Genomic DNA, 25,616 nt, shown 5'->3' with positions numbered 1-25,616 from the left:
GATCCCTGGGGGACCCCCAAAAAGACACAGAAAGGAAGATGTTCTCCTAGTGGAAAAATTGAGTGATTTAGACAGGTTGGAAGAGAAACAGCTGATTGTGTCATGGAAATTTAAACATGTGAAAGGAGTCCTGCATTAGAAGTAGCTGAGTGGTTAAGGAGGGAGACAGTAGAGACCTTTGGATATGGCAGTGAGATAAGTGATTTCTGTGAGGGTGGTTGCAGTGGAGTGCAGAGGGAAGAAGCCAGAGGGTTGAAAGGGAGTTGGAGGTGGAAAGTCGAAACAGTGGCAGTAGATGGCATGCTTGACGAGTTCGGATGCAAAGGATCAAAAGGTACAGTGGGTGGTACCTGGAATGGAGGAATGGATCGAGGGTAGTTATGTTCTGTAATGGCAATGCATTCTTCCGGTGCTGTAAGTTGCTTTGAGAACATTTTATTAAAACTGGAAAGCATCTAAAAACATACGTAACAAATACACCTAATAGGTCATGATAATATATTACCTTCTGTGGCCCTGCTTGGTAGAAAAATCTGGTGTCCCCTCCCACCCGCCATCCAGTTCAAAAGTAGTGGATGTTCCAAGCTGGTGATGCCTGATGCTGGTGGAAAGTGCTGGGGGGGGGGCCTGTGGCTCAGTGAAAGAGCATGCAGAAGGTCCCAGGTTCAATCCCCGGCATCTCCAGTGGAAAGGACCAGGCAGTAGGAGCTATGAAAGACCTCTGGGACCCTGGAGGGCTGCTGCCAGTCTTGAATAGACAATACTGACTTTGATGGACCAAGGATTGGATTCAATATAAGGCAGTTTCATGTGTCCAAGTTGCAGCTGACTTGGCAACCCTGTAGGGTTTTCAAGGCTGGAGATAAACAGAGGTGGTTTGCCCTTGCCTGCCTCCACATAGCAACTGTGGACTTCCGTGATGGTCTCCCGTCCAAGTGCCATGACTGATCCTGCTAAAGCTTCCAAGATTTGAAAGATCGAGCTAGCCTGGTCCATCCAGGTCAGGGCATGCCTGATGACAGGTCCCTAGATATCTTCCTATCAAAGCAGTGGGAAGGATGTTATTAAACAGGCTGCTACTATGGTCAGGCTTAGGTGTAGACCATCTGCTTCCTATCTAAGGGTACCGATGAGCAATGCTCCCTCTAAGCTGTGGAGTCTTGTGAGCAAAAAGTCTGCTTTGTGAGCTACTGGCATTAAAGCGGTGAGTGAGTGATTTGGCTACTGCATAAATTAGTTTGCGCTGGAGCCATCCTTCCTGAGCTAAGACAAAAGTGTGAGCTGGAGGCTAAAGAACTGTGAGCTAGCTCACACTAACTCAGCTTAGAGGGAACACTGCCCATGAGGTGGGCTGCAAAGGGGGAAGCAATCCTGCTCTCCGAAGAAGAGCTGCCATAGGCGACAGAGTCTCTGCCAGTGCTGCCGCTAACTGATCGCTTTATACATTAATGGGAAATAACTGCTTATTGAAACAGAGAGATAAGGAAAGGTGTCTATTTTCTTCACCACGTTTTCTGGGAAATCAGATTTCTCTTTGCAAATGCTGGAAACTTTTCCGGGGTGGGTGGGTGTTCTTCTGTGAAACCATTAATTCTTCCTAAAATATTATTATAAAAGATCATTATTAATTCTTCCTCAAAGACTGTTCTGCCGTTCCTCTCTTCACAGATTGCTGGTGGGGGCACCTCGACAGAGAGCTTTCCGGACGCAGCTAGCCAATAGGACGGGAGGGTTGTACAGCTGTGACATTTTGCTTCCGGATGTGCCGTGCACGCGGATAAGATTCGATGAAAGAGGTGAGCTCTGCCACATCTGGGCTTAAGCGTCTTGTCCTCCTCTAGGAAAATCATTGGCCTCATGTGGACTTTTTGTGAAGTTCAAAAATGTATTTTTTTTTTCATTTACTAGTCGATCCGTGTTTTAGGACCTCTTGGCAGTTCTTTTCAAATTAAAACCAGGCTTCCATTGCCTTTCTGACCCTATGGGCACATTCAGACGTAGGGCTGCCAAGTCTGCATTGGGAAATTCCTGGAGATTTGGGGGTGGAGCCTGGAAGTGTGGAGGGTGAAGGAGCTCAGCAGAAAGATTTGCCATGGAGTCCACCTTCTAAAGCTGCCATTTCCTCCAGGGCAACTGATCTCTGTAAGTCTGGAGATCAGCTGTAAATCCCGGAAAACTCCAGGCCCTACCCGGGGGTTGGCAACAATGCTCTCTAAGCTGTGGAGTCCTGTGACCAAAAATTCTACTTGGTGAGCTACTGGCATTAAAGTTGTAAGCGAGCGATTTGGCCATTGCATACATTAGTTTGCTCTGGAGCCATCCTTCCTGAGCTAAGACAAAAATGTGTGAGCCTGAGGCTAAAAAAACTGTGAGCTGGCTCACACTAACTCAGCTGATAGGGAACACTGGTTGGCAACTGTCAGGTTCCACAGCCAACAACTGAGTACACGCTTATCAGAAAGGTTATACTTTATCGCAGCGCTATAGAGGCAGTAACAAAGTCACTGTTAAGAATGACAACGTTCCTACAAGCATAATGGGATATCGGGTATTCGTATGCACCCACTCCTTCCATAGGCCAATTAGCCGTGCTCCCGCACGCGGGAGAAGGGGTCCCAGGCCGTTAGAGGCCGCAGCTGGGAACTGAAAGCGCTCCCACGGTTCCATGCATCCCAGACACTACACTGGCAACCTGCAAGGTCATTGATAAGAAAGCAGTACAGAAGCAAAAGTGAAGAAGCAGCATTTGGCCTACAGATCAAGAGAATGGATCCCCCCCACCCAATCATGGCAGCATAGCTGACACTCTCTTCGGAATCAGACATCAGGCCAAACCTTTGTTTATACTTTCCTTCCTAGTGTATGGAGTGCAACTGAAATTTTCCTGGTTTAGGAAACCTTGCATTTGTCCTAGGCAATATGGAGTTTGTTTCTTCCCACAAACTGGGATTCCAGGCCTCCTGTAGGTTTCAATGAGAATTTGTACCAGAGGAAGTTCGTTGGCCCATTAAAAACAATATCCTGATCATTATGGATTTTATAAAGGGAGGTCATCATGTACTTTCTTGAAAGTACATTATTCTCTCAAAATAATGCTCATATCCTAAAAAAGAGTAACCCGCATTGGCGGTTAAGACTGATACTGTAGACAAACAGTGCCATCTAGAGGTGGCTTCTGATACTAAATGAAATGAGTCAAGGGATTTGGAGTTAAAATAATAATGTTTATGTCTGACTAGACTAATGTTCTAGAAACCATTATGTTGGGGGGAAAGCACACAAATCCACCTTTATGTTGTTTCCCCCCCAGCTGATCCTACAAAAGAAAGCAAGGAGGACCAATGGATGGGCGTAACTGTCCGAAGTCAAGGGCCAGGCGGGAAAGTGGTGGTAAGGTTTCCAGACAATACTTTTGTAAACTTTTAATTAGAGTTTATTAATGGACCTTTTTATTAATGGACCTTTAATCCTGTTAAATTCACAGCATTAGGTGTATTTATATATATATTTCTGTGTTTTTGTGAAAGAGAGTTGTTCTTAAATTTCTGCTCCATCCTCTGATGTATATGAGGACAATATTCCAGTTCTATTGCAACCTTTTGTCATTCTGTCACTAAGTTAGGAGGGCCAGACCCCCGATCCCATTGCAAACACGCTCTGTGATGTAGGCCAGACTTCTGTATTGTTTTATTTAGAGCATTTTGATCCAACCATCCCTCCAACCCAGGAAGAGCACACATGGTTTTTCTTACCACCATTTTACCCTCCCAACAACACTGTGAGGCAGGCTGAGAGAGGCTGATGGATCCAAGGTCACCTAGCAAGTTTAATGGCAAGGGAAGATTTGAACCAGGGCTTTCGTCTAACACTCTAACCACTATACCATTCTGAATCTCACTGAAACATAAACCATATTCTGTGCCATTCAGGTGTTGGCCTTCATTCCATTTTAGCACCAGAAGTATTTACTGGCTACAGAATGGGAAGTATAGCTAGAGAAATGGACTGGCTGTGGATGCACTAGAAAATGATTTACAGTGGGTTTACTAGAAATTTATTTACTAGATGGATGAATTATTTACACCAGTTTGGTGTAGTAGTTAAGAGTGTGGACTCTAATCTAGGTGTCTAATCTAGGAGAACTGGGTTTGATTCCCCCCTCCTCCCACATGCAGCTGCTGGTGTCATCTTGGGTCAGTTACAAGTTCTTTCAGAGCTGTTCTCTTACAAGCAGTTATCTCAGAGCCTGTCTTCTGTGCATAATAAATAGGAGAAGAGGGAATGGGAAGTCACAGTTCCGTTCTCCATGCAGTAATTTGGCTTTTGTCTATTGTGCTAAGTTTTTTTTTAATTAAAATGATCTACTATTTTATTTGTCACCAGTGAAAAAGAGAAACTTGGAATGCCTTGATTAGCAATGCTAATCAATAAGAAAGCATGCTGTCTCTGCCCCTCCACAGCCCTGTGAGGAAGGCCTAGTGATGCTTTTACAATTGATCAGAGTAGATGGTTTCCTCTTTTTATGGTGCCAATCAATGCTCCCTCTAAGCTGTGGAGTCTTGTGAGCAAAAATTCTACTTTGTGAGCTACTGGCATTAAAGTTATGAGCAAATGATGTGGCTACTGCATAAATTAGTTTGCTCTGGAGCCATCCTTCCTGAGCAAAGGCAAAAATGTTGGTTTAATGTCTTGCAGACCTGCGCCCATCGCTACGAGAAAAGGCAGTACGTCAACACAATTCAGGAAACTCGAGATATCATTGGGAGGTGCTACGTCCTAAGTCAGGATCTCACCATCAAGGATGACGGCATGGATGGCGGGGACTGGAGTTTTTGTGATGGCCGGCTGAGAGGCCACGAGAAGTTTGGTTCGTGCCAGCAAGGGGTGGCTGCCACTTTTACCAGGGACCACCGTTACGTTGTATTCGGGGCACCTGGCACCTATAACTGGAAAGGTACTGGCTTCAGGTTTTCTGCACTCTTCCAAGAAGAAGCATGCTTAACTAATACCCGAATCTCTGTATTGAGCCCTTTTGTTCGTGGCAAACGTTTTAATGGTATGGAGTCTCTTCTTTCTCTTCAACTGCAGAAGTTTTTAAAAAATGAGGCCATCCCTGCATTGCAGGGTTACAGTGTTACAGTGAACGCACGTACAACTAGCAACTACATGCCTGCATCTGTTTGTGAGAAAAAGACATGTTCACTTTACAAGTGAAACTAGAGAGCAATAGCTGGACAAATGTGGGGTTCAGCTGCATGTGTGTTGAATGTAACATGAAAATTACTCAACATACACGTAAGGAAAAATCCGGTGTATGCTGTACGTGGATTGCACGTGCGTTCCCTGTAACTTGTGAAGAGGCTTTTGGATTTCCTGTATTGTGCAGGGGACTAGATAACCCCTGGGGTCCCTTCCAGCTCTGTGTTTCCATGAATGTCAGAACTGCTTGTGAGTTCCTTCGAGCTCCCCCCCCCCAGCCTCATGCTAGGCAGCCTGATGTTCTGGGGGAACCTGAAAACTGAGCAGAATGGTGAAAGCCATTCCCAGCATATAATAATTCCAGGTACACTATCCCTGAACACAGAAGCTGGAAGTTAGGACACAAGAAGAAAGCAGGCTAGTGCAAATTTGTTGTGCATTCTTGCTCTGGGTGGTCAGTGACCACTCTAACGTCCGTTCCTCTGGCTCTGGATATGGACAGCTGCAACGCAAGCTTTCCCCAAGGTGCCCAGAGAGGGGGGACCTGCGGGACTGAATGTATTGTCTTCAATGTGTAAGCACACGAATACAGATAAAGTAAGAAATCAGGAAGACCCCCTGAATATCTGTCCTGAATATTTAAGTGCCTAGGAAGATTACACAAAGACAGAACATAGATGCAACGATAGCCAGGATTATTGTTGTCTTGTTTTCTAGTTGTGCAAAAATACATTGCCCTCCAGGGAAGATTTGCTTGAGGTAGGCAGTAAGCAAGGGAGGGAACCCTGGCAAATGTCACTAGATAGGCATTTCCAGTGACATTAGTGAGCAAATGGATTTCTCTCAGCTTGTGTACGGTGAAAGCCTGTGAACTGTTTCTCCTGTCCCCCCTGCAGTTTCTTGTATTAACAGAGAACACTCTTGTTTTTCTTGCTGCCCTGTTAAGGGAACGGCTGTGAAATTCTTTCCTCCTCTGACCTTTGACCGGTGCGATAAATCCTTGCTGCATGCACCTGTGCTTGACTCATGAGCCGTGCAAAATCTCTGAGCCTTGGCACAAGGTGGACGAGTGAAAACCACACACTGGTTTTGTGCCACAAAAACCTGACAATTCCAGCATGGAACATCAATCAGACTGAGCGGCTGCTTTATCGGAACTGCGAGGATGACTGCTGCAGCAGAAATACCTGTCTGTACTGTAAAATTTGATCAGATCCCCTGACTTCCTCTACAGGAGCCTGCCACACGCAGTATAAGAAACCTTCATGTGTGCTTTGCAATCCAGTGCAGGAGAGAGAAGGACTACGTGAAAACATTCGGCTGCGTTGTGACTATTCGGAAAGGGAGGGGGCATGTAGTTCCTTCAGTAGTGGTGCCTATGACGGACTTCTCTACCACCAAGCAGAGACTGCTTTGAAATCTGGGACAGGGCATGGGTGCAGATTATAGGACCAAGCACAGAGATAGAAATACCAGAGTAATGCGTGTTCCTTGGTCTAACAGACGCAAACTAACTGCTGCTGTGTTTCCTTCCAACATGCCCTCTGCCCTCTGAAAGATGATTGGATGCTGAAGCAGCACTCCCGTAGGTTCTGGTGCAAAGCAGCTGGTTGGCTGTTTTACCTTACAGGGGCAAGACAGCCTCCTGTCTATCACACTGTGCCATACCATTGTCCTGTCAAGGTCAGTAGTACTTACTCTGCCTGGCAGCAGCTTTCCAAGGACTTGGAGCCAAACGAGCCATGATGGCATCCTTGTGTCTAACTTCACCAGTATTTCAAAGCATTAAATGAGCAATTTAAAAAATGCCATGGGAGACTGATCCTGATCAGGTCCACAGCATGGTGGAACAAGGTGTTCTTGTTGCCCCCCTCCTGTGCCTTTTCAAGTGCCAAAACAGCTGCGTCCATCACAACATTTTTAAATTGTCCATTTCTGGTTCTAAATGGTGGCAGAATCCCTGTGTCAGACATGAGGATGCCATTACGTCTCGTTTGGCCCTCAGAGGGACGGCTTTCACATCGCCTACTGCCTGATCCTTTTAAGTGGACACGTTGGGACCTTTTGCACCCAAAGCAGATCTTCTACAACTGAGCAATAATAGCTCCTTCTCTCCACACACACCACATCACAGAGAATTAAAACCAGGGCTAGAACTTTGAAATATATTCACCGTGGACAAATGTACAGAGTAGAGTGTCCATCTTTATCTTACCCTTTTCCCCTACAACTACTCTAAACGCTTTTTAAGCATCCATGTTCTGAACAAACCACCTGATAGTGTTTCACTCAAATGATTCATCTAGCTCATGGCTATCAACCCACTCTAGTGATGGGTCTCCAGCTTAGCTCCCTTAGTCACAGAGGACAGTATTAGTGGAAAACAATCCAACTGAAACGCCATACCTGGAGCGTCTGTTGAAAGGACCACATTGCTTACAGAATGCAAAACAAGTGCTTTACGAAAGAATTTTATTGATTGATTTATTGCGTTTTTATACCGCAACCTTTCCTGTGTGGCCCTGCATCCTTTCCTGTGTAATAAAAAATTCAACAATAATATAACATAAAATACATCTAAACATTAAAATAGCACTGGCTGAAAATACAATTACAGTAGAAATCGTAAACCATCAGTAGTATAAGAACAAATTCCTAAGAGGTAATCCAATTGACAGTTGCCAGATACAGGCAGTGGGCAGTGACAGCCTATCCAGTTTTACTGGCCTGTCCATCAATAGAACTTAATGGTAGTTCTCTGAAGCTTCTGATAGAAGAAAACTATCGTTTTGAACTTTGCAGGGAAAGGTTGTGCTTCCTGAGAAGTCCAGGCAAGAGATGTTAACATACCCAGCACCAAGTATACAGCCCATGTCTCGGGACATGCACTTTTGACTTTGCTTTCCAAAGAATCTCAGCTTTTTAATGCTTAAAGAACTTCCTAAATCTGAAGGCTGTGGACAAAAAACCTGCCCTTACAATTGTATTCCTATGTACTTAAGAGTAAACCCCTTTAATTTCTATGGAACATTTCTTAGTAAGCCTGCAATCTGTATATACATGCCTGGAATATTTAGGTGTGTAACCTGTAGGGGGACCACTTGCATATCATCTTTTCAAACCATTTATGTAGGGATTTTAGTTCTCATGGCAGCAGTATTATTATCATATTGGTGTTCTTCCACGTAGCTTCGGTCTCTACCTGCCACCCTTCTGCCAAATTTCCCCCAGGCCTTCTGCCTTCTCTAATCCTGCTGAGCCTTCTGCCTTCTCTAATACTGCTGAAATGTTCCAAAGTCTGCAGATGCCACATGCCCCAAGTGAAATTAATCATGTGACTGTATAACAATTGTATGCTTTATCATGAATGCAGTATTCCGGTTTTGTTGTGAATGAGTAGTATACCTTATTATTTAGGGTTGCCAGGCCTTACCTGGCTGCTGCTGGGGGGCTCCAGCCTGGGTTTCTGGATGTTCTGGCACATGTGCACCACAATGATATCACCCAGAAGTGATATCATTGCACCAGGCACGTCGTGTAGAGGACGCTCTAGCATTTGGCCAAAAACTTTATTGTCACCATAGAGTTTTTAGCCAAATGTTAGAGCGCCCCCCACATGATGTGCCTGGTGCAATGGGGCTCTTTGGTGGGTGGGGCCTCCTGCTGGTCAGTGGCAGATTGGGGCCCCAAAAAGTGAGGAAAACCCCACCACCATTGGGGGCATGGCAATCCTATTCTCATTGCATCTTTCAGAACTTTTCTTGGTATCATATATTTACTGCTTAATATGACTTCAAACCAAGTCTACAATTTCATGATGTAGACATAACAGAAAACCATTATTTGCTTCTACTGAATGAGTCTGGGTGACACCTGGCTTTGCATGATTCTCCCCATCCCCTTCCATGCATGGTCATCTAATTAAATACTTCAGGTTTTCCAACAAACCATAGTTTGCCACTACGTATGAACCACAAATGATGGTTTCTGCTCTTCCCAGCAAACCAAGATGCCAAGCTGTAGTTTCATGCTGGTTTACAGCAAAGAGTATAAACAAAGAACTGGGTTGGATGTGGTGGAGCTCTAATGGTGCAGAAATATAAATTAGCACTATTCTGTTGACCTCAGCCAAGGTTAAGCAATGGCTGCAACTGGAAACTGGGAGAATCTGTAGTTGAAGTGTGATTGTCAAGAGGCGCTGCTTGTTCCTGTGCATGGATCCACACTTCTTTCATTCGTTGCTCCTCTTCTCTTGGCAGAATTTTATTCAAGACTTCCTGGAATGATCAGTCTCCAAGAGACCATGATGTCCAGTGGAACTTCCTTGGCCAATTGGTCTTTGTTTTCTTAGAGCCCAGGCTTGTGGAGGACTAAACAAATGCCAGTTTGCCAAGTGGCTTCATACAGATGTCATGATGATCAGAGACTGATTAGAGGGGTGTCAAAAATATGGCCCATGGGCCAGAACTGGCCAGACCAGGGCTCTTATCTGGCCTGCAAGCAACTGGTCATTACCTTTATTGCCAGATAACAGAGGCTGTGCATTATGTCCAAGTGCTAATGAGTAATGGGCGGTGGAAGTGGGAGGGTGGGCATCAGGGAGATACTTTAAGGAAATCCCTTAGGAGTGTTAATGTTTAAAGCATGTTTGTATTTTGTGTAAAAATAGTATCATCAATTGGGTTTGCCTGTGTCCTTTATAAAGTTTATCTCTCCCATATGTGGCATTACACTTAATGGCACACATTGCCCGGCCCAACAAAGTGACATTTATGTCAGATCTGGCCCTCATAACAAATTAGTTCAACACCCCTGGTTGGCAGTAGACTCAGAATGGACAAAAGGAAGCATTACTTCAAACACTGAGAAATTGACTGGTTACATTACTTCAAGCACAAGATGTGGTGACTGCCACCAGCTTAACTGAGAAGTTGGACACATTTGTAGATGACAGATCTATGGTTGTTTAGTCACCATGATTGACAATACTGGGAAGCAGTAAGGAGATGTGGACTGTTGCAAGTCGGCCTTGTGGACATCTGACTGTCTACTTTTAGAAACAGGATGCAAGACCTAGATGATTTGTTGGTCTGACCCAGCAGGGCTCCTTTTCTGTGCTTTTTTCTAGGAAGTTTTGAATGAAATTCTGAGGGGAGGGGAATCAGAGAAGCATGCTTACATGGCAACAAGCGAAATTTGTAGATCATCACATTTTAATTACAGCTTGTCCTGATGTTTGATTGCAGCCCCTTGCCAAGCTTGGAGACAATACAATTCACTTAGCTCCTGTGTGAGGCAATTTGTGCTCTTCTTCTTGTAATACAGAATAGAATATGAAGGAATGGAAGGAATTTGTAGATCCAAGCCTATGATTTACTGCAAAAGGAAAGTTGTTCATAGGGATGGGCACAGACCTGAACCCAAGCCAAAGTCTCAGCTGGATTTTGCCTGGTTTGCAGTTTGTGAGCTGAGGGTCAACGTGCTTGCATCACTTCTGGATGATGCGGGCGTGCTGGGGCGGGGCCCAACACCACCTGAACCAGTTCAATTTGGGTGGGGTTTTTGCTTAGAGTTCGGTTTGGGGTTCGATTCGGGGCTTCCTGAACTGAACCGGGCTTTCCTGGTCTGTGCCCATCCCTAGTCTTTAATGAAATTACCATGCATGTAGGAAGAACTAGAGAGCGTGCATATGAGCTTGTTCATGCTCTTCCAGGCTTGTTCACATGACAAACTGCGATGTGCAACAGCATCCAAAGCAAACTGGTGTTAAACTGTGGTTCCCTCATCCCTTCCAAACAAAACTATATCATTGTTACCTTTGTTTTTTCTCCACTCCACTCCCTTCCCTTTTCATTCATTCCAGTTTTGTTTTTGCCATTTCATCCTTCTAGGAGTGGTTCGGGCAGAGCAAAAAAATCAGACATTTTATGACATGGGTATCTTTGACGATGGGCCTTATGAAGTTGGTGATGAGAACAGCCGCGATGAGAACCTAGTCCCTGTTCCAGCTAACAGTTACTTAGGTAGGATTAAGCTCTTTGGAGGTCTACAAAAATTGCTATTCAAACAGAGGGTAATAATGTCAGTTTCTGCTGGGAAAGTAATTTAGCCTATGGCTAAATACAATAAAATCTTCTCTCTAGTAAAAAGGACTTCCTTATACGTGTGTAAGCTAATAGTTGGCTGTTCAGTGCCCTCCTCTTAAATTATGGATGGTTCAAAGGTGTAAAATGGTACTCTGGAGAGGTACCTCAATGAGCTGATAGTGTAACGAGACGTTTAAGAGAGATGATGAGGATTTGTAAACGTTTCTGGTGTCATCATAATTGTGTTGCACAGTAAGTACTGTATATGGATCAGTAGTCCTGACTTCAAGCATAAAGCCCAGGAAAGTCTGTGGAATTTGTCACTGAGCAGGACTCTGGTGGCTGGGATTGGCTTTCATAGTATATCTGCTGTGAATGCATCAAAATAATGTTCCAGAATTGCCGGGTAACTTCAGAGGCTTCTTTGCAATGCTTTAATAGGTGCACAGAATGATTTTGTGTGAAACCTGTCAATTGCAAGGCATGCTTTTGGGTGCCCTGCTTTTGAATGTGGATTGACAGGAATGACAATTTGTGCAGTGTTTGTGATGAAGGGTAACAAAGTTCCTGGCAGCGCAAACAATGAAGAAAGTGAATGGCACCGTGCAGTTTGGCGGTTTTGTAGTCATATGCCTCCAAATATAGTCTTCCCTGCCCACATTCTCCAGGTCTTTCATACAGTTCAAACTTGCTTTTCCAGGTTACTAATCTATGTCTTGCTGAGCGAGCGTGGCTCAGAATATAGATTTCATGCAATTCTTTGTAGTGCGTTTACACAGCACTTAAGCAGACCAGTGTGTGTGAGTTAATATGGTTAATTATTATTAATATTTGAGAAGGTAATGTAAAGACATTTTCAGTTTGCCAAGAATAAGATAAAAAATAAATGTGACAATGGCCTTTTTGTGATGTTTACTAATAATGCTGTATCACAACAAATGTTCATAGGTTTACATTTCTGATTGTCGTCTGTAGACATCCTTTTGCTGCTTTTCCTTGGTTAATGTATTTCTAGTGTCTCGATTTCTCTTGTTTTCTGGTCTGTACTCTGTGTTGGTAAGCTTCTGCTGTATTACAGGTAACCACATCAGGTTCTGTTTCTGATGCTCTTTTCTTAACTTGACTGTCTACCTTTCCTGAATCTTCTGTCTCCGTTCACATTTTACAGGTCTTCTTTTTATGACGAGTGTGTCTGATACTAACCCCGATCAGTTTGTCTACAAAACACCGCCTCCCGGTGTCAGAGTAGACAAGCCCACTGATTTGATGACGAATAGCTACCTAGGTTTGTGACCTCTGACATGATAGTCCATGCTGCCTTATTAATTCAGTTCCAGACATTTTTGTGCCATGTGTTATTTCCATTTCAAGTTAAGGCATACTATAGAAGAAATGCAAATGAGATGAGAGTCTTTATGATACAAGATGGCTTTTTTTTTAAATGTAGAGGCACTAGAACTTGAACTTTCTAGGTACTCCCCTGATTAGGGGCCTTGGAGAGATTGGAAGATCCAGTGGTCGCTTGTAGGGTTGCCATCTCTGGACTGGGAATTACCTGGAGAATTTGAGCCTGAGGAGGGCAGGGACTTCAATGGGGCATAATGTCATAGAGTCTACTTTCCAAACTGGCCTTTTCTTGAGGTGAACTGATTTCTGTCACCTGGAGATCAGTTGTAATCCCATGAGACCTCCAGCCACCACCTGGAGGTTGACAACCTTGTCATCTGACTGGTGGTCCTCCAGTCATTAGTTCCCTCTACAAATACATCACAATAGGGGAGAGAAAATACAGTAGCACCAAAGAGTTGTAGTCCATCAGTACCGGAATCTGACCTGAACCTCGTCTCACAATGAATTTCTTTCTCTGACAGTCAAAATGGCAGCAGTGAAGGAATCTAAGGGTAATACTGGCTGGGGCATCATGTTTCCTTTCCAGTTTCTCCTGACAATTGCTTCAGAATGTTAATAAAAATCGGATATGGAGCTCAAGTTCACCTTGATACTTCTATATATTATAGAACTGTGTTTAACACAACTTAAACTGAGTGGAGCTACATGTTATGGACAACTCTGGGCTGCTTTGAAACTTGTATTCCTGTATCAAGATGTCCTCCATAACTAGAGTATTATTGTATAATTGTAAAGACAGTGAGGAATTTCACATTACTCTTTTTAACCCATTTTGAAGCTGTTTTTGATCCATCATGGAGTAAACCGGTATAGGGCTGCCATTTCACACATGGCTTTCCCCTTCCGGTAAAGCAGTTTGCCATTTCAGACTGCACCGCTTTTCCCCCACTGTTTTTCGCCCGCGCGGGTGATCTCTGGCTTTTTTTTTTAACGTTCGCCTTATAGCGCTATAGCACTATAACAAAACACTTCAGGCATTCCAATGGCATTGATATATTGCTGTTCCGTTATAGCGTTATAGCGCTATAAAGCAAACATTTTTTTTAAAAGCCGGAGATCGCCCGCGCGGGCGAAAAACGGCGGGAAAAAGCGCACCGGAACCGGGAGAGGAAACTGAAGACTACTTGTAAGCGGTTGACAGGTAAAACGCTTCAGCCCCGTTTCCTAAACGGGACAGAAGCGTTTGTATGTGAAATTACAAATATATTCTGGTAGGGAACCGGTTCTAAAACGGTTCTGTCTGAAATGACAGACCAGAAACCGTTTGGGGACTGTTCCTCTTCCGGATTATATCATCTGTCTGAAATTTCTCATTATCTCTGTACCTCCAGGACCTGGAATAGTTAAAACTAAGGCAGTCATGAAGGACACCTCTGCTAAGCATCAGTCCTTATTAATCATTGAATTGAGAGTTCAAGAAGGATAGGATTAAACCAAGGAAAGGCAGTATATATTTATGTTGGCTAGGATGGATTGTTGTGCAAACTCCCCAAAGGGACCCAAGCACTGTATAATCACAGTAGCCCTGCTAAGGTGGCCAGGATCATCACACACTACCATAACATGTAGTTCTACCCCCGAGAGTTGAGATTTTTTAACAAAAAAATTGACATTGTAGACGATTGCTTCTACATTTCCTTCATGGGCCGTTTGAGAATAATGCTGATGAATTCACTGCTGCTTAATATCTAAGGGCTCAGTTCATGTAATGCTGTGTTTGTTATCCCATCAAAATGAATGTGGAGGTACAGTGTCAATGCTTGGTAGATTTTGCTTTTCAGTAGTAAAATCCCACTTGATATGCTTGAGGATGAATGCCATTTAGAGAATGTGAAGAGCATGGGCCATTCTCCATGAGGAATTACATTCATATAATATCATGGGAATCCCTATATTAAAGTGGTCTGGCACAGACTTTTGGAAGTGTGTGCAGCTAAATAAAAATGGCAAAGCCTGTATTATATAAAATTATGCAAATATACATGTATATATCCAATCCTTTCAGCCACCACTTTAATATAGTATAGTTACTGACACATGACAAGCAACAGTGTAAAGTTCACTTCAACTGAACCATTTTTGTTGTAGGGTTTTCCTTGGACTCAGGAAAAGGTATCGTTTCTAAAAATGATATGACGTTTGTTTCCGGAGCCCCACGAGCAAACCACAGTGGAGCTGTTGTCCTGTTGAAAAAAGACCCAAACACTCCAAGTGCGCTGACCCTTGAGCACATGTTTGAAGGCGAGGGGCTGGCTTCTTCATTTGGCTATGATGTGGCAGTTGTAGACCTCAACAATGATGAGTAAGGTTTTCCTCTGACTCTTATTTGTGTGTTCCCTCCTTTGTATTGTAGCTCAGGGGAGGGGTTCTGGCTCAGTGGAAGAGTCTCTGCGTGGCATGCAGAAGGTCCCAGGTTCAATCCCCGGCATCTCCAGTTCAAAGGATCAGGCAGTAGGTGACGTGAAAGACCTCCAGTTGAGACCCTGGAGAGCCGCTGCCAATCTGAGTAGACAATACTGACCTTGATGTACCAATGGTCTGCTTCAGTATAAGGCAGTTTCATGTATGTTCACATGTCTCTTCTTTTGTAAAGTGGAAAAATGAGCTGTTCCTTGTTAATTGGGAAAGATTTAAATAAACAAAAGAAAAAATATTAATGAACCTTGAAGCTGCGTTCCAAGAAGTGCTGTAATTTTTTTTTTGTACTTTCCCCTTTCCGTTTTACATAATCTGAGTTAGTTCTTTTTACTACAAAGAGTATATTAATGGTACATTAACCGTCAGAGAGAATGTTTCTGATATATCTCAAAGATCCTATGGCGGCAATTCTGAGAACATTTTTCTAGAAGTAAGCCCCACTGAATAAAATAGGGCTTACTTTTGAGTAGACCTTCTCCCTAAACCACCCTTATCTTTCTCCTAATGAGAGCCAGTGTAGTCTAGCTGGACTAAACTTTGGATTCAAGAATCTTTTCTCACACTGGGCTTTGGACAGGTTACATTTATATGCCTGATTCCATGTCTGCAAAATTGGAATACTATTGTAAAAACAGCCTATATATCTGGTGTGTGTGTATAATTTATAGTCTGCCTTTCTCACTGAGACTCAAGGTGGATTACACAGTGTAAGTCAAAGGAACATCCAATAAACCACGTAATAGGATTAGAAATCTGAAACTAAGCAAAAATTTGAGGCAAATCTGAAACAAAGCATAAGTATTATGACATGTGAGATGCAAAAATTACATGGTAGGATATGTACAGTAACAGATAGCATGTACAATACTCAGTGATATAGTCCACAGTCCCCTTCCCTTTTATAGTGCTTATTTCTGAACTGTTCCATTATAGTATAGTCCTGTGTAAGAATGCCCTTCTGAATAATTCAGTTTTGAATAGTTTGTGTTCTATTACCTGTGTAAGAATGCCCTTCTGGATAATTCAGTTTTGAATAGTTTGTGGAATGCCATAATGTGGGGGTCTTCTCACCTATTCATTCACACTGATGGGCTTTGCAGGCACAAAATGCACAAAGACCACAAAAAAGTAAACAGAATGCCAATAAATATACTTTGTAAAATACCATAGAACTTAGTAAGTAAAATGTTCTGGTCATTTTCTCCTTGAATCTACTAAAATAGCTTAAAAGGAACCTTTCTGAGTTGCTGCTTCTCACTGTGTTGTATACTGTTACGGTTGCCTGGTCATACCTTTATCCCAGCAGGGCGCCCGGGGTCTTCTGACATGCATGCAAAGCGTGTGCGCCATGATGACATCACCTGGAAGTGAAGTCACTGCGTCAGGCAATTTGTTCAGGAGACACTAGCATTTGGGTAAAAAACTCTATGGTCATCGTAGAGTTTTTACCCAAATGCTAGAGCATCCCTCGCCTGATGTGCCTAGCGTGATGACATCACCTTTGGGTGATGTCATTGCGCTGGGCACATTGGGTACAACAGGGCTCTTTGTGGCTGAGACTTCCCCCACCGGCCACCTGGTCAGTGGTGGATTGGGCCCCCCAAAAGTGGGTAACCCCCCTCCCCCATCAGGGGGATGGCAACCCTATATATTGTATTGAGTTATTCAGTGATCGCTAATATACTTTTGTTGGTTTCTTTCCCCTTCTTAGTTGGCAGGATATAGTTGTTGGTGCCCCTCAATATTTTGACAGGGATGGAGAAATTGGTGGTGCTGTGTACGTTTATATTAACCAACAAGGCAAATGGGAAGGGGTAAAGCCGATTCGGCTCAATGGAACCACAGACTCCATGTTTGGAATTGCAGTTGAAAGTATTGGTGATGTTAATCAAGATGGCTATTCAGGTAAGGAGTCCGGAAATCAGCTTATGCTCTGTTCACTAGCACTGAAGAGAAAATACAGGGAGTTTTTGTGTATGGGTGTGTTTCACATTCACAGTTGTTGAATCCAACAAAAACTGTTTTGGTGGTGGTACAAATTCCTTTTTTTAAAATAATGATACAGTTCATTTATTCTGAAAATATAGCCTTACAAAATTTATGTCAAAAATGGTAGCACTCTAGTATACCTTGTTCCTGTTGCGTTGATTTAAAACCACAACAGTCTCAAATTTGTTATTTTATGCTTCCTACCATGACCAGTTTCTATAAACACAATTTAGAGTGTCTTATTTGGACAACTGAATGATAAACAAGCATTGCTTTAAAATCATTAGTTCCGTTTTTGAATGCCTGTGTTTTTTATTTGAAAAAAACAGATATAGCTGTGGGAGCTCCGTATGACGGTTTTGGCAAGGTGTATATATATCATGGGTCCAACAACGGAATAAATATAAAACCAGCACAGGTAATAAAAGAGAGCGTCTGTTTCTCTGAACTCCCTTACACATATACCCAATGTCCTAAACAGCTGACCTTCTCTTTGCCTTTGTGTGTTTGTTTCTATTCCTTCCAACCTTGCACCCTCTTCATGACCCCATAAATCTGCTAGCATTTTTGGTGAGGGGGGGACAGACTTCCATCAATGCTTGCTTCCTTCCTTTCTTCCTGGAGGTCTAATTCAGCTGCCTTTCTCATATGCTTCTTTCTTCCCCTGCACTCTTCCACACTTTCTATGGTTTTCACTGGGAGTCTGGGACCACAGCTCAGGCTTAGAGAAAACAGCAGCAATAAAGTATCAAGAAATGGAATTAGATGTTCCAGTGGCCAGTGAGTGAAGTTCAGTTCTGTATTCATTCAGTACAAAGGCTGCCATCCTTACATTTCACTTGATTAAAACTACCCTTCATAGAAGGTATAAGCAGCCTAACTTGTTGGAAGACTCAGTCCTGTGCATTTCCCTCATGATATTTTTACTTTTTCTCCTAGGATTCCCAAATTACTTGGATATGTATATATGAAAATGACCTCTAAAAATATAATGTTCTCATCCTCCCTCAACCTTTTAAATTACCACTGATTCTACTATTCTTATTTTATAAGGTTTATGCAGACAGAAAATCTGAAACAGTTACCGGTATCTCTTCATCCATAAACTCTTGAAAGTGTGCAAATCAATCATAACAGCTTACAATTTCAGTAGGAAAGAGCCAGAGTCCAGCAGCACCTTAAAAACTAACAAAATTTGTGGCAGGGTATGAGCTTTCGTGAGTCACTGCTCACTTCTTCAGATATTTCAGAAATTGATGCTGATGAGAGAGACGCCTGACTAGCTCTTGGTGAGGAATGCTTGTCTACTTTCCAGAGCCCTACGGCTCTGTAGGATTTGACTGCTCACGGTTTCCTACTGAATTTACAACTCTCTTTTCCTGCTTCCATTGCTCTTAGTTTCCTTATTCCTTTCTGTGCACCCATCTTGTTTGATTCCTCCCCCCACCTCTGCCTAGTGCATCTTATTTACAGAATCTTCTTTTCAGGGATGAAGTAATTTAATCAGTAGTTTAATTAGTCAGGTTCAAGGTTTTGGTATCGAGCGGTCTGGGACCAACATATCTGTGGGACTCTCTCCTCCAGTATGTCCCTGGGAGAGCTTTGTGCTCTTCTGATAACAATATGCTGGTGATCCCTGGGCCTACTCAGTGCTGGCCCCAACCTGGTGGAACTCTCTTCCAAATGACACCAGGGCCCGGAGGGATCTTATGCAATTCCGCAGGGCCGGTAAGAAAGAGATGTTCTGCTATGCTTTTGGTTGAGGGCAGCAACGGGTTTTCCCAGGCTGGCACCCTCCCCTGCATTTCTGTCCTGAGTTCCCTCTCCCCTTGCCCAGGAAATGGCCAGGTAGTCCAGAATAGGGTTAGACAATTTACAGGATGCCATCTTGGATCTTTTATTCTGGCTTCTTAGTTTTTAGCAAATTGTATATTGAATTTTAATGTTTTGTGTACTTTTATGGCATTCTGCTCCTTTGTACATTGCCCAGAGCTCAGCATAAGCTGGGATAGGGTGATTAATGAATTGAATTAATAATAGTAATAGTAGTAGTCGTAATAATAATAATAATCATCATCTAATGCAGTTCGTCATAATAGCTTGTATACTCCTGGTTTTGTTTCAGATTCTCGATGGCAAAGCCAATGACATCTCGTTCTTTGGTTATTCTATTACTGGAAACATGGATCTTGACAGAAACTCCTATCCTGATATTGCTGTTGGATCACTTTCAGATTCTGTGTCTGTTTACAGGTGTGTTCCCTGCTCTCTTCCCTATTATTCATTGGGTTGCTTGAGTAAAAAGGGGCTGAGAGGCAGTTAAGACCCAATCTCTAGATCATTCATGGAGGGACTGTCTATTTCTCACTTACTGTCACATTTGCACACACAGTGGTGTGCAGATGTTGGCCTCGGAAGTCAATAGCAAGTTACTGGCAGCACTGAGGGAGGGAGGGAGGATGTGTATAACAGAAGATGGCAGTGACATTCTCCTTTCCAGTGTGGTTACCTGATGTTTCGAGTGTGCCGTAACACAAAGTGTTGGCAAAGATGTGTGAGTCACACAATTGCATATTGTCACACGAAAATGTGTGAGTCAGAGGCTGACTCTGCTTTTCTGAACCTTCTTCTAGGCTATAATTCTGGCAGTCAGCAGAACAGGTGACAAGCTCATGTCTTGGAATCTACCACTTCATACTACAAAGGAGGATCATGGTGTTTTTGGGGGGAGGGGGGAGTTCCCACACGCTGTAAGCTAATCTTTCATGAGGAAGAAAAGGTTAAAATCTTTCCCTCCTTACATTTACTTTTTTGTATGCAGAGATCTTTTTATACGTGAGTTACCACCTGCAGTTTGCAGTGGTGTAGTCCACATGCAGATTTGCCACCTTATCCGTGAGAGCTCAAATCCACTGCTGTAGGGAATCATTATTAAGATTTTTCCTGTCTTCTGTGCATAATAAATAGGAGAAGAGGGAATGGGAAGTCACAGTTCCATTCTCCATGCAGTCATTTGGCTTTTGTCTATTGTGCTAAGTTTTTTTTTTTAAATTAAAATGATCTACTATTTTATTTGTCACCAGTGAAAAAGAGAAACTTGGAATGCCTTGATTAGCAATGCTAATCAATAAGAAAGCATGCTGTCTCTGCCCCTCCATAGCCCTGTGAGGAAGGCCTAGTGATGCTTTTACAATTGATCAGAGTAGCTGGTTTCCTCTTTTTATGGTGCCAATCAATGCTCCCTCTAAGCTGTGGAGTCTTGTGAGCAAAAATTCTACTTTGTGAGCTACTGGCATTAAAGCTGTGAGCGAGCGATTTGGCTACTGCATAAATTAGTTTGCTCTGGAGCCATCCTTCCTGAGGTAAGTCAAAAAAATGTGTGAGACAGAGGCTGAAAAACTGAGCTAGCTCACCCTAACTCAGCTTAGAAGGAACACTGGATAACTGTAATAATTTCTTCCCCTCAAATATACCAGATCGAGGCCGGTGGTAAGCATTAAGAAAACTATCGAGATATCTCCAGACAAAATTGACCTGATGTAGAAACCAATGTGGAGATTCCTGTTGGGTAATTCTAAAATCTTCATGTTAATCTGGCAATGTGAGAATGAGTGAGGCTGCCAAGTTTCCCACACTGTTGTAGTAGCCCAAGTACAGGGCTTATAGCAAGTATTTTGGCTGTCAAGAATGGGCCCCGAAATAGACCATGATTTCTGATTTACTCATGAAAGTGCAAGGATTTTTAACAAAATATTTACCCTACTGAACTTTTTAAAGTAAATTCTGTGCTCTTGAATTCCTGCAGCATGAATGTTAAAGCATGTTTTGAATATACCGCGAATCCGAGTGACTTCAGCCCCCCAATAAGTAAGTTATATTATCATACTTGCATATCACTGAGTTCTGTGGGTGAATTCCAATAATCTGTGTTCTGATCCTATTCTGGTACATGTTTGTGTGTGGACACATTTATTCCATAAGTATCATGTGGAGTCTCATAGTGGGTGTCCACATGAAGACGTCATGTTTTGAGGGTGGATTATTGTTAATGTACAGTTTCACAGATACTGTGCTAATCATCACATAATTACCTGAAGAAGACAAGCAGCCTGAATAGTCCAGCTTAGCCGAAGCTCATCAGAACTTGAAAGCTAAGCAGGGCTGGCCAGAGATAGTATTTAAATGTGAGACCACCAAGGAAGACTGGGGTTGCTAGGTGTAAGAAGACAATAGCAGATCTCCTCTGCTTTTCTCTTGTCTTGAATGCCCCACAGCTGGGGGTCACCAGAGTACCTTATTAATTACATCAATATATAGAACGACAGATGTACCTGAGGGACCGCCTTACCTCACATGTTCATAGTGGGTGTCCACATGAAGACGTCATGTTCTGAGGGCGGATTATTGTTAATTTACAGTTTCACAGATACTGTGCTATTCATCACTTAATTTCCTGAAGAAGACAAGCAGCCTGAATAGTTCAGCTTAGCTGAAGCTCATCAGAACTTGAAAGCTAAGCAGGGCTGGCCAGAGATAGTATTTAAATGTGAGACCACCAAGGAAGACTGGGGTTGCTAGGTGTAAGAAGACAATAGCAGATCTCCTCTGCTTTTCTCTTGCCTTGAATGCCCCACAGGGGGTCACCAGAGTACCTTAATAATTACATCAATATATAGAACAACAGATGTTTAAGAAGGTGTGTCAGTGAGCATGCATATGTGTGAGACCACTGTGTCTGTGCAGTTCCACCTGCTGTGATGTTACACTGATATTGTAGATGGATAAGGCAGTTCAAATATGTATGTATTTATTATATCTCAGTGCATGCTTTCTTAAACAAAGAAGCCTCAGTGAAGCTAACAGTAATACAGTGGGCTTAAACAACATAAATGACAATCCTATACAAGCTATTTCTAATAACAGTTAAGCTAGAAAGGAATGACATTTATTTATTTATTATGTTTATTAATTTACTTTCTAGACTGCCCTCCCCCTGAAGGTCTCAGGGCAATGTACAGCATATTAAAACATACAATATTTAGTTAAAAACATCAACAGCCAGTAGTTCAGTAAACCATCTACAATGCTGTCTCTGATGGCAGTGCAGTATATAATTTCTTCCTCCATGGGGCAGGGTCATTGGCCGGATGAGATGGAAAAAACTTAGCTGTCCTCAACCATAAGCCCAGTGGAGCATCTCTGTCTTGCATGCCCTGCGGAACTGGACTAGGTCCTGCAGAGTGTGGATGTCTCTGGGCAGAGAGTTCCATCAGGCCTTCTTGGCTCTGGTAAAGGACAGCCGGACATCTTTTGGGTCGGGGATCACCAATAAGTTTTGATCTTGTGAGCACAAGGCTCCTCGGGGGACATACTGGGAGAGGTGGTCCCGCAAGAACATTGGCCCCAGTCCCTTTAGGGCCTTAAAGGTTAAAACCAGAAGCTTAAAGCAGATCCAGTGTTCAACTGGGAGCCAGTGCAGCTGGCAAAGCACTGGTTGAATGTATGCTGACACGGGGGTACCCACGCCACTGCATTCTGGACCAGCTGCTGTCCCCCAAAAAATGCCTACCAGAATTCAAATATGTTAACTAATTATTTTTTAAAATCCAGAAGCAAAATGGCCTCCTGAACATCTCAAGGGAGAGAGTTCTGTTATGTGAGTGCCATCACTGAGAAGGTTATTCTTGGAAAACTAACATTCACCACTGCTGGCACTTGGAGCCTTTGGTGCTGTCTGTCACTGTGTCCCTGCAATAACTTAATATTATGTCTTTAAACATGCTCAGGGTTGCTGTACGCTGTCCTTCTGTGACGGGCTGCTGTGTCGGGGTGGGGAGACATGATGTGGGTAGGACAGACACTTGCAGCAGACGGACACTTGCAGTAGGGTTCCATCAAAATAAAGAGGCGTTGTCCTTCTAGCCATCCCCAGACTTTTATTAACAAATCCATTTATACAGCATTGGTATACTGCAGGCAGAGAGTTCACCTCCCTCCCATTTCCCGGGGTGCAGGCAGAGAGTTCACCTCCCTCCCATCTGCTTACCTTCACTAGCCCTGACAGAGTTTCCTTTATTCCTGCCTACCCTGGGGTGTGCACCCCCGATGGAGTTGCCTTCACTCCCTTGATGCCCCCCAGCTCCTCTGCACTACCTGCTTGAGCGCTTGTCCCCAAAATTATCCCATGTACCCATTCCCTTGGGCTCTCAACCCCAAAGGCATTCCCTCTCCCTGCATTGTAGCAGCAGGGATCAGCCAGCCTTGGAGTTCCTGGACATACGCTTTTGGGGGGCAGTGACCCACGTCTCTGCCTCCAGGTCTCTCTGGGGAATCTCCCAGCCCATCTCCTCCACCCCATCCATGGGCCCTTGCTCCTGGCCTGTCACACCTACCAACTTGCATTTTACTGTAGCAGGGCCTTATGCACCAAGCACAGTACGGAACCGAGTGGATTAATGCACAACATCTGTTGGTATGGCATCACGTCCAGTAACAATTATCTGGAATTAGATATCTATAGATTTTACCTGTTGGTTAGCATGTGACTTTTTCTGCAGGTTGCATAGTTCAGAATACAGCCCTCACAATGTCTTACCTTACTATTTCTGGTGGTTTTGCTTTGTTCCTCCATCCCAACCCCTGCAACCCTCCCAGCTCTGAACTATACGTTTGACGTGGAAAATGAAAGGCGGCGATTAGGTTTGCCGTCCAGAGTGCAATTTGTGGAACGCCTCTCCGATCAATTCAGTGGAAGTGTGACTCTGGCGGGACAGAACAGGCAAGAGTGTGTGACCAATAAGATCGTACTACAGGTACGACAAGTGCAAATGCAAGTATTGATCCATTGGAATGTTTCCCCTTCCTTGTGTTTTTAGTTGGATTTTGGGATACCTCATGGGTCTGTGGCTCATGTGCCTCAAGAGGCTCAGGAAGTGGGAATCTGAGGCACAGGTGGCTGTGGCAGAGAGACAGGCCTACGCTCCTGCCTGCCTCTTCGGCACTGTATTCCCTCCTGCTCTTCAGCCTGGTGAACCAGACACAAACCATCCCAAGCAAGCATGGTCTAATTGTTGGACTACGATCTGGGAGGCCCAGGTTCAAATCCCCACTCTGCCATGGGAGCTTGCTGGGTGACCTTGGGCTAGTCACACACTTTCAGCCTAACCAGCTCATAGGGCTGTCGTGGGGATAACATGGAGGGGCGGGAAAAATGAAAATTAATTTGGGTCCCCACTGTGGAGAAAAGTAGGATATAAGTGAAGTAAATGAGCATATGTGTTTTTGGCATGACTGTGTAGATACTTGAGACAGACAGATTAGTTTCTGCCTCTCCCTAAGTCATAGCATTCTCATCCTAAAAATAAGCATAGCTCACCACCTAGTGGTGCCAAAAAAAGCTACAGCTTTAGCAGCCAACAATCCCTTCCGGGATCTCCTGCCAGAGGATAATTAATTAGTTTCCCTAAGTGCAGCCAGTGAGAGCTGATGGAATATTAGAGAGAGAAAGCTGGAAAAGAGCAGTTGAGAGAGTATTTGGGAATTGGCAGCTAGGGAGTTGAGAGCAAAAAGAGTGTCTCTGGTTGAGTGAAACTGTGGAGAACAGCTGCTTAGAGCTAGCTGAAAAGAGTCAATTTTGTATTGTGATGAAGGATCCCAATTGTGGGAATAGGGAAACAGTTCAAAAGTTCAATTGGAAATGAATAGTAACATCTACCTTATTTTCTTCAATGTTATGTTCAAACCACAAATAAAAGTTACTCCTTGTTTATTTAAATCAGTGGGCTGTGTGTCTCAGGGAAAGAAACACCCATACGAGTTTATATGTGTGCGCGCGCATGTGTAAAATAAGATACGAATAAATGGTAGCAACATGTGAATGGAACAGCATCTGAGCCCCCAACCCCAATCACTCAGTGAAGTGTGAAGCTTGAGGGCCTGTTAGTAAAGGGGGCTGGGGTATCCTGTCTGCTGATGTCTGTGTGAGTGAGAGAGAGGACCGGAGGTGTGAAATGGTCGTGGCTCCCTAGAGAATTTAAAAGAGACGAGAAGGGTAGCAACGTCCTGGACCTAAGAGAGAGATGCAGAGGGTGGTAGGCACTCTGTGTGAATAGAAAAGGGGCATCGTAGTACCGTAACAGCTTTGTGGCACTGTTTCACCCTTTGGGCCAAAACTGAGGCACACACGGGGCTTTTTTTGTAGAAAAAGCCCAGCAGGAACTCATTAGTATATTAGGCCACACCCCTGACAGCACAGCTCATTAGCACATTAGGCCACACCCCCATGCCTTCCCTTGGCTTGCCCAGGCAAGCTGGCCCTTGGACAGGCTGGGGAAGGCACGGGGAGGTATTTAAATGCCTCCCCGATCCTTCCAGGACCCCCCTGGCCCATCCACCTCAGATTTGCCGGGGGGGGTGTCACTCTCCAGGCCTTCCCTCTGTAGCCACGCACGTAGAGGTTTTGGCTGCAGTGGGTGTGACCAACTCTGAAGCCAGCCGGAACTCCGTTCCTGTGCA

General features: G+C 43.7%; 1 protein-coding gene across 1 annotated transcript in view; it reads left to right on the top strand.

Annotated features, from left to right (window-relative positions):
- ITGA6 (integrin subunit alpha 6) overlaps nucleotides 1-25,616 on the top strand; it is an 81,060-nt gene that overhangs the window by 34,027 nt on the left and 21,417 nt on the right. The window contains exons 2-12 of the mRNA XM_015407256.1: nucleotides 1,669-1,796; nucleotides 3,311-3,390; nucleotides 4,696-4,954; nucleotides 11,091-11,222; nucleotides 14,784-14,997; nucleotides 16,825-17,018; nucleotides 17,432-17,520; nucleotides 19,228-19,355; nucleotides 20,579-20,641; nucleotides 20,908-20,969; nucleotides 23,757-23,914. Coding sequence (XP_015262742.1) covers nucleotides 1,669-1,796; nucleotides 3,311-3,390; nucleotides 4,696-4,954; nucleotides 11,091-11,222; nucleotides 14,784-14,997; nucleotides 16,825-17,018; nucleotides 17,432-17,520; nucleotides 19,228-19,355; nucleotides 20,579-20,641; nucleotides 20,908-20,969; nucleotides 23,757-23,914 — 1,507 coding nt within the window. The remainder of the gene's footprint in view (nucleotides 1-1,668; nucleotides 1,797-3,310; nucleotides 3,391-4,695; nucleotides 4,955-11,090; nucleotides 11,223-14,783; nucleotides 14,998-16,824; nucleotides 17,019-17,431; nucleotides 17,521-19,227; nucleotides 19,356-20,578; nucleotides 20,642-20,907; nucleotides 20,970-23,756; nucleotides 23,915-25,616) is intronic.

The sequence above is a fragment of the Gekko japonicus genome, unplaced genomic scaffold (genome assembly GCF_001447785.1).
Source record: "Gekko japonicus isolate JY-2015 unplaced genomic scaffold, Gekko_japonicus_V1.1 scaffold66, whole genome shotgun sequence".
Taxonomy (NCBI): domain Eukaryota; kingdom Metazoa; phylum Chordata; class Lepidosauria; order Squamata; family Gekkonidae; genus Gekko; species Gekko japonicus.
This window is presented reverse-complemented; position numbering and strand designations above follow the sequence as displayed.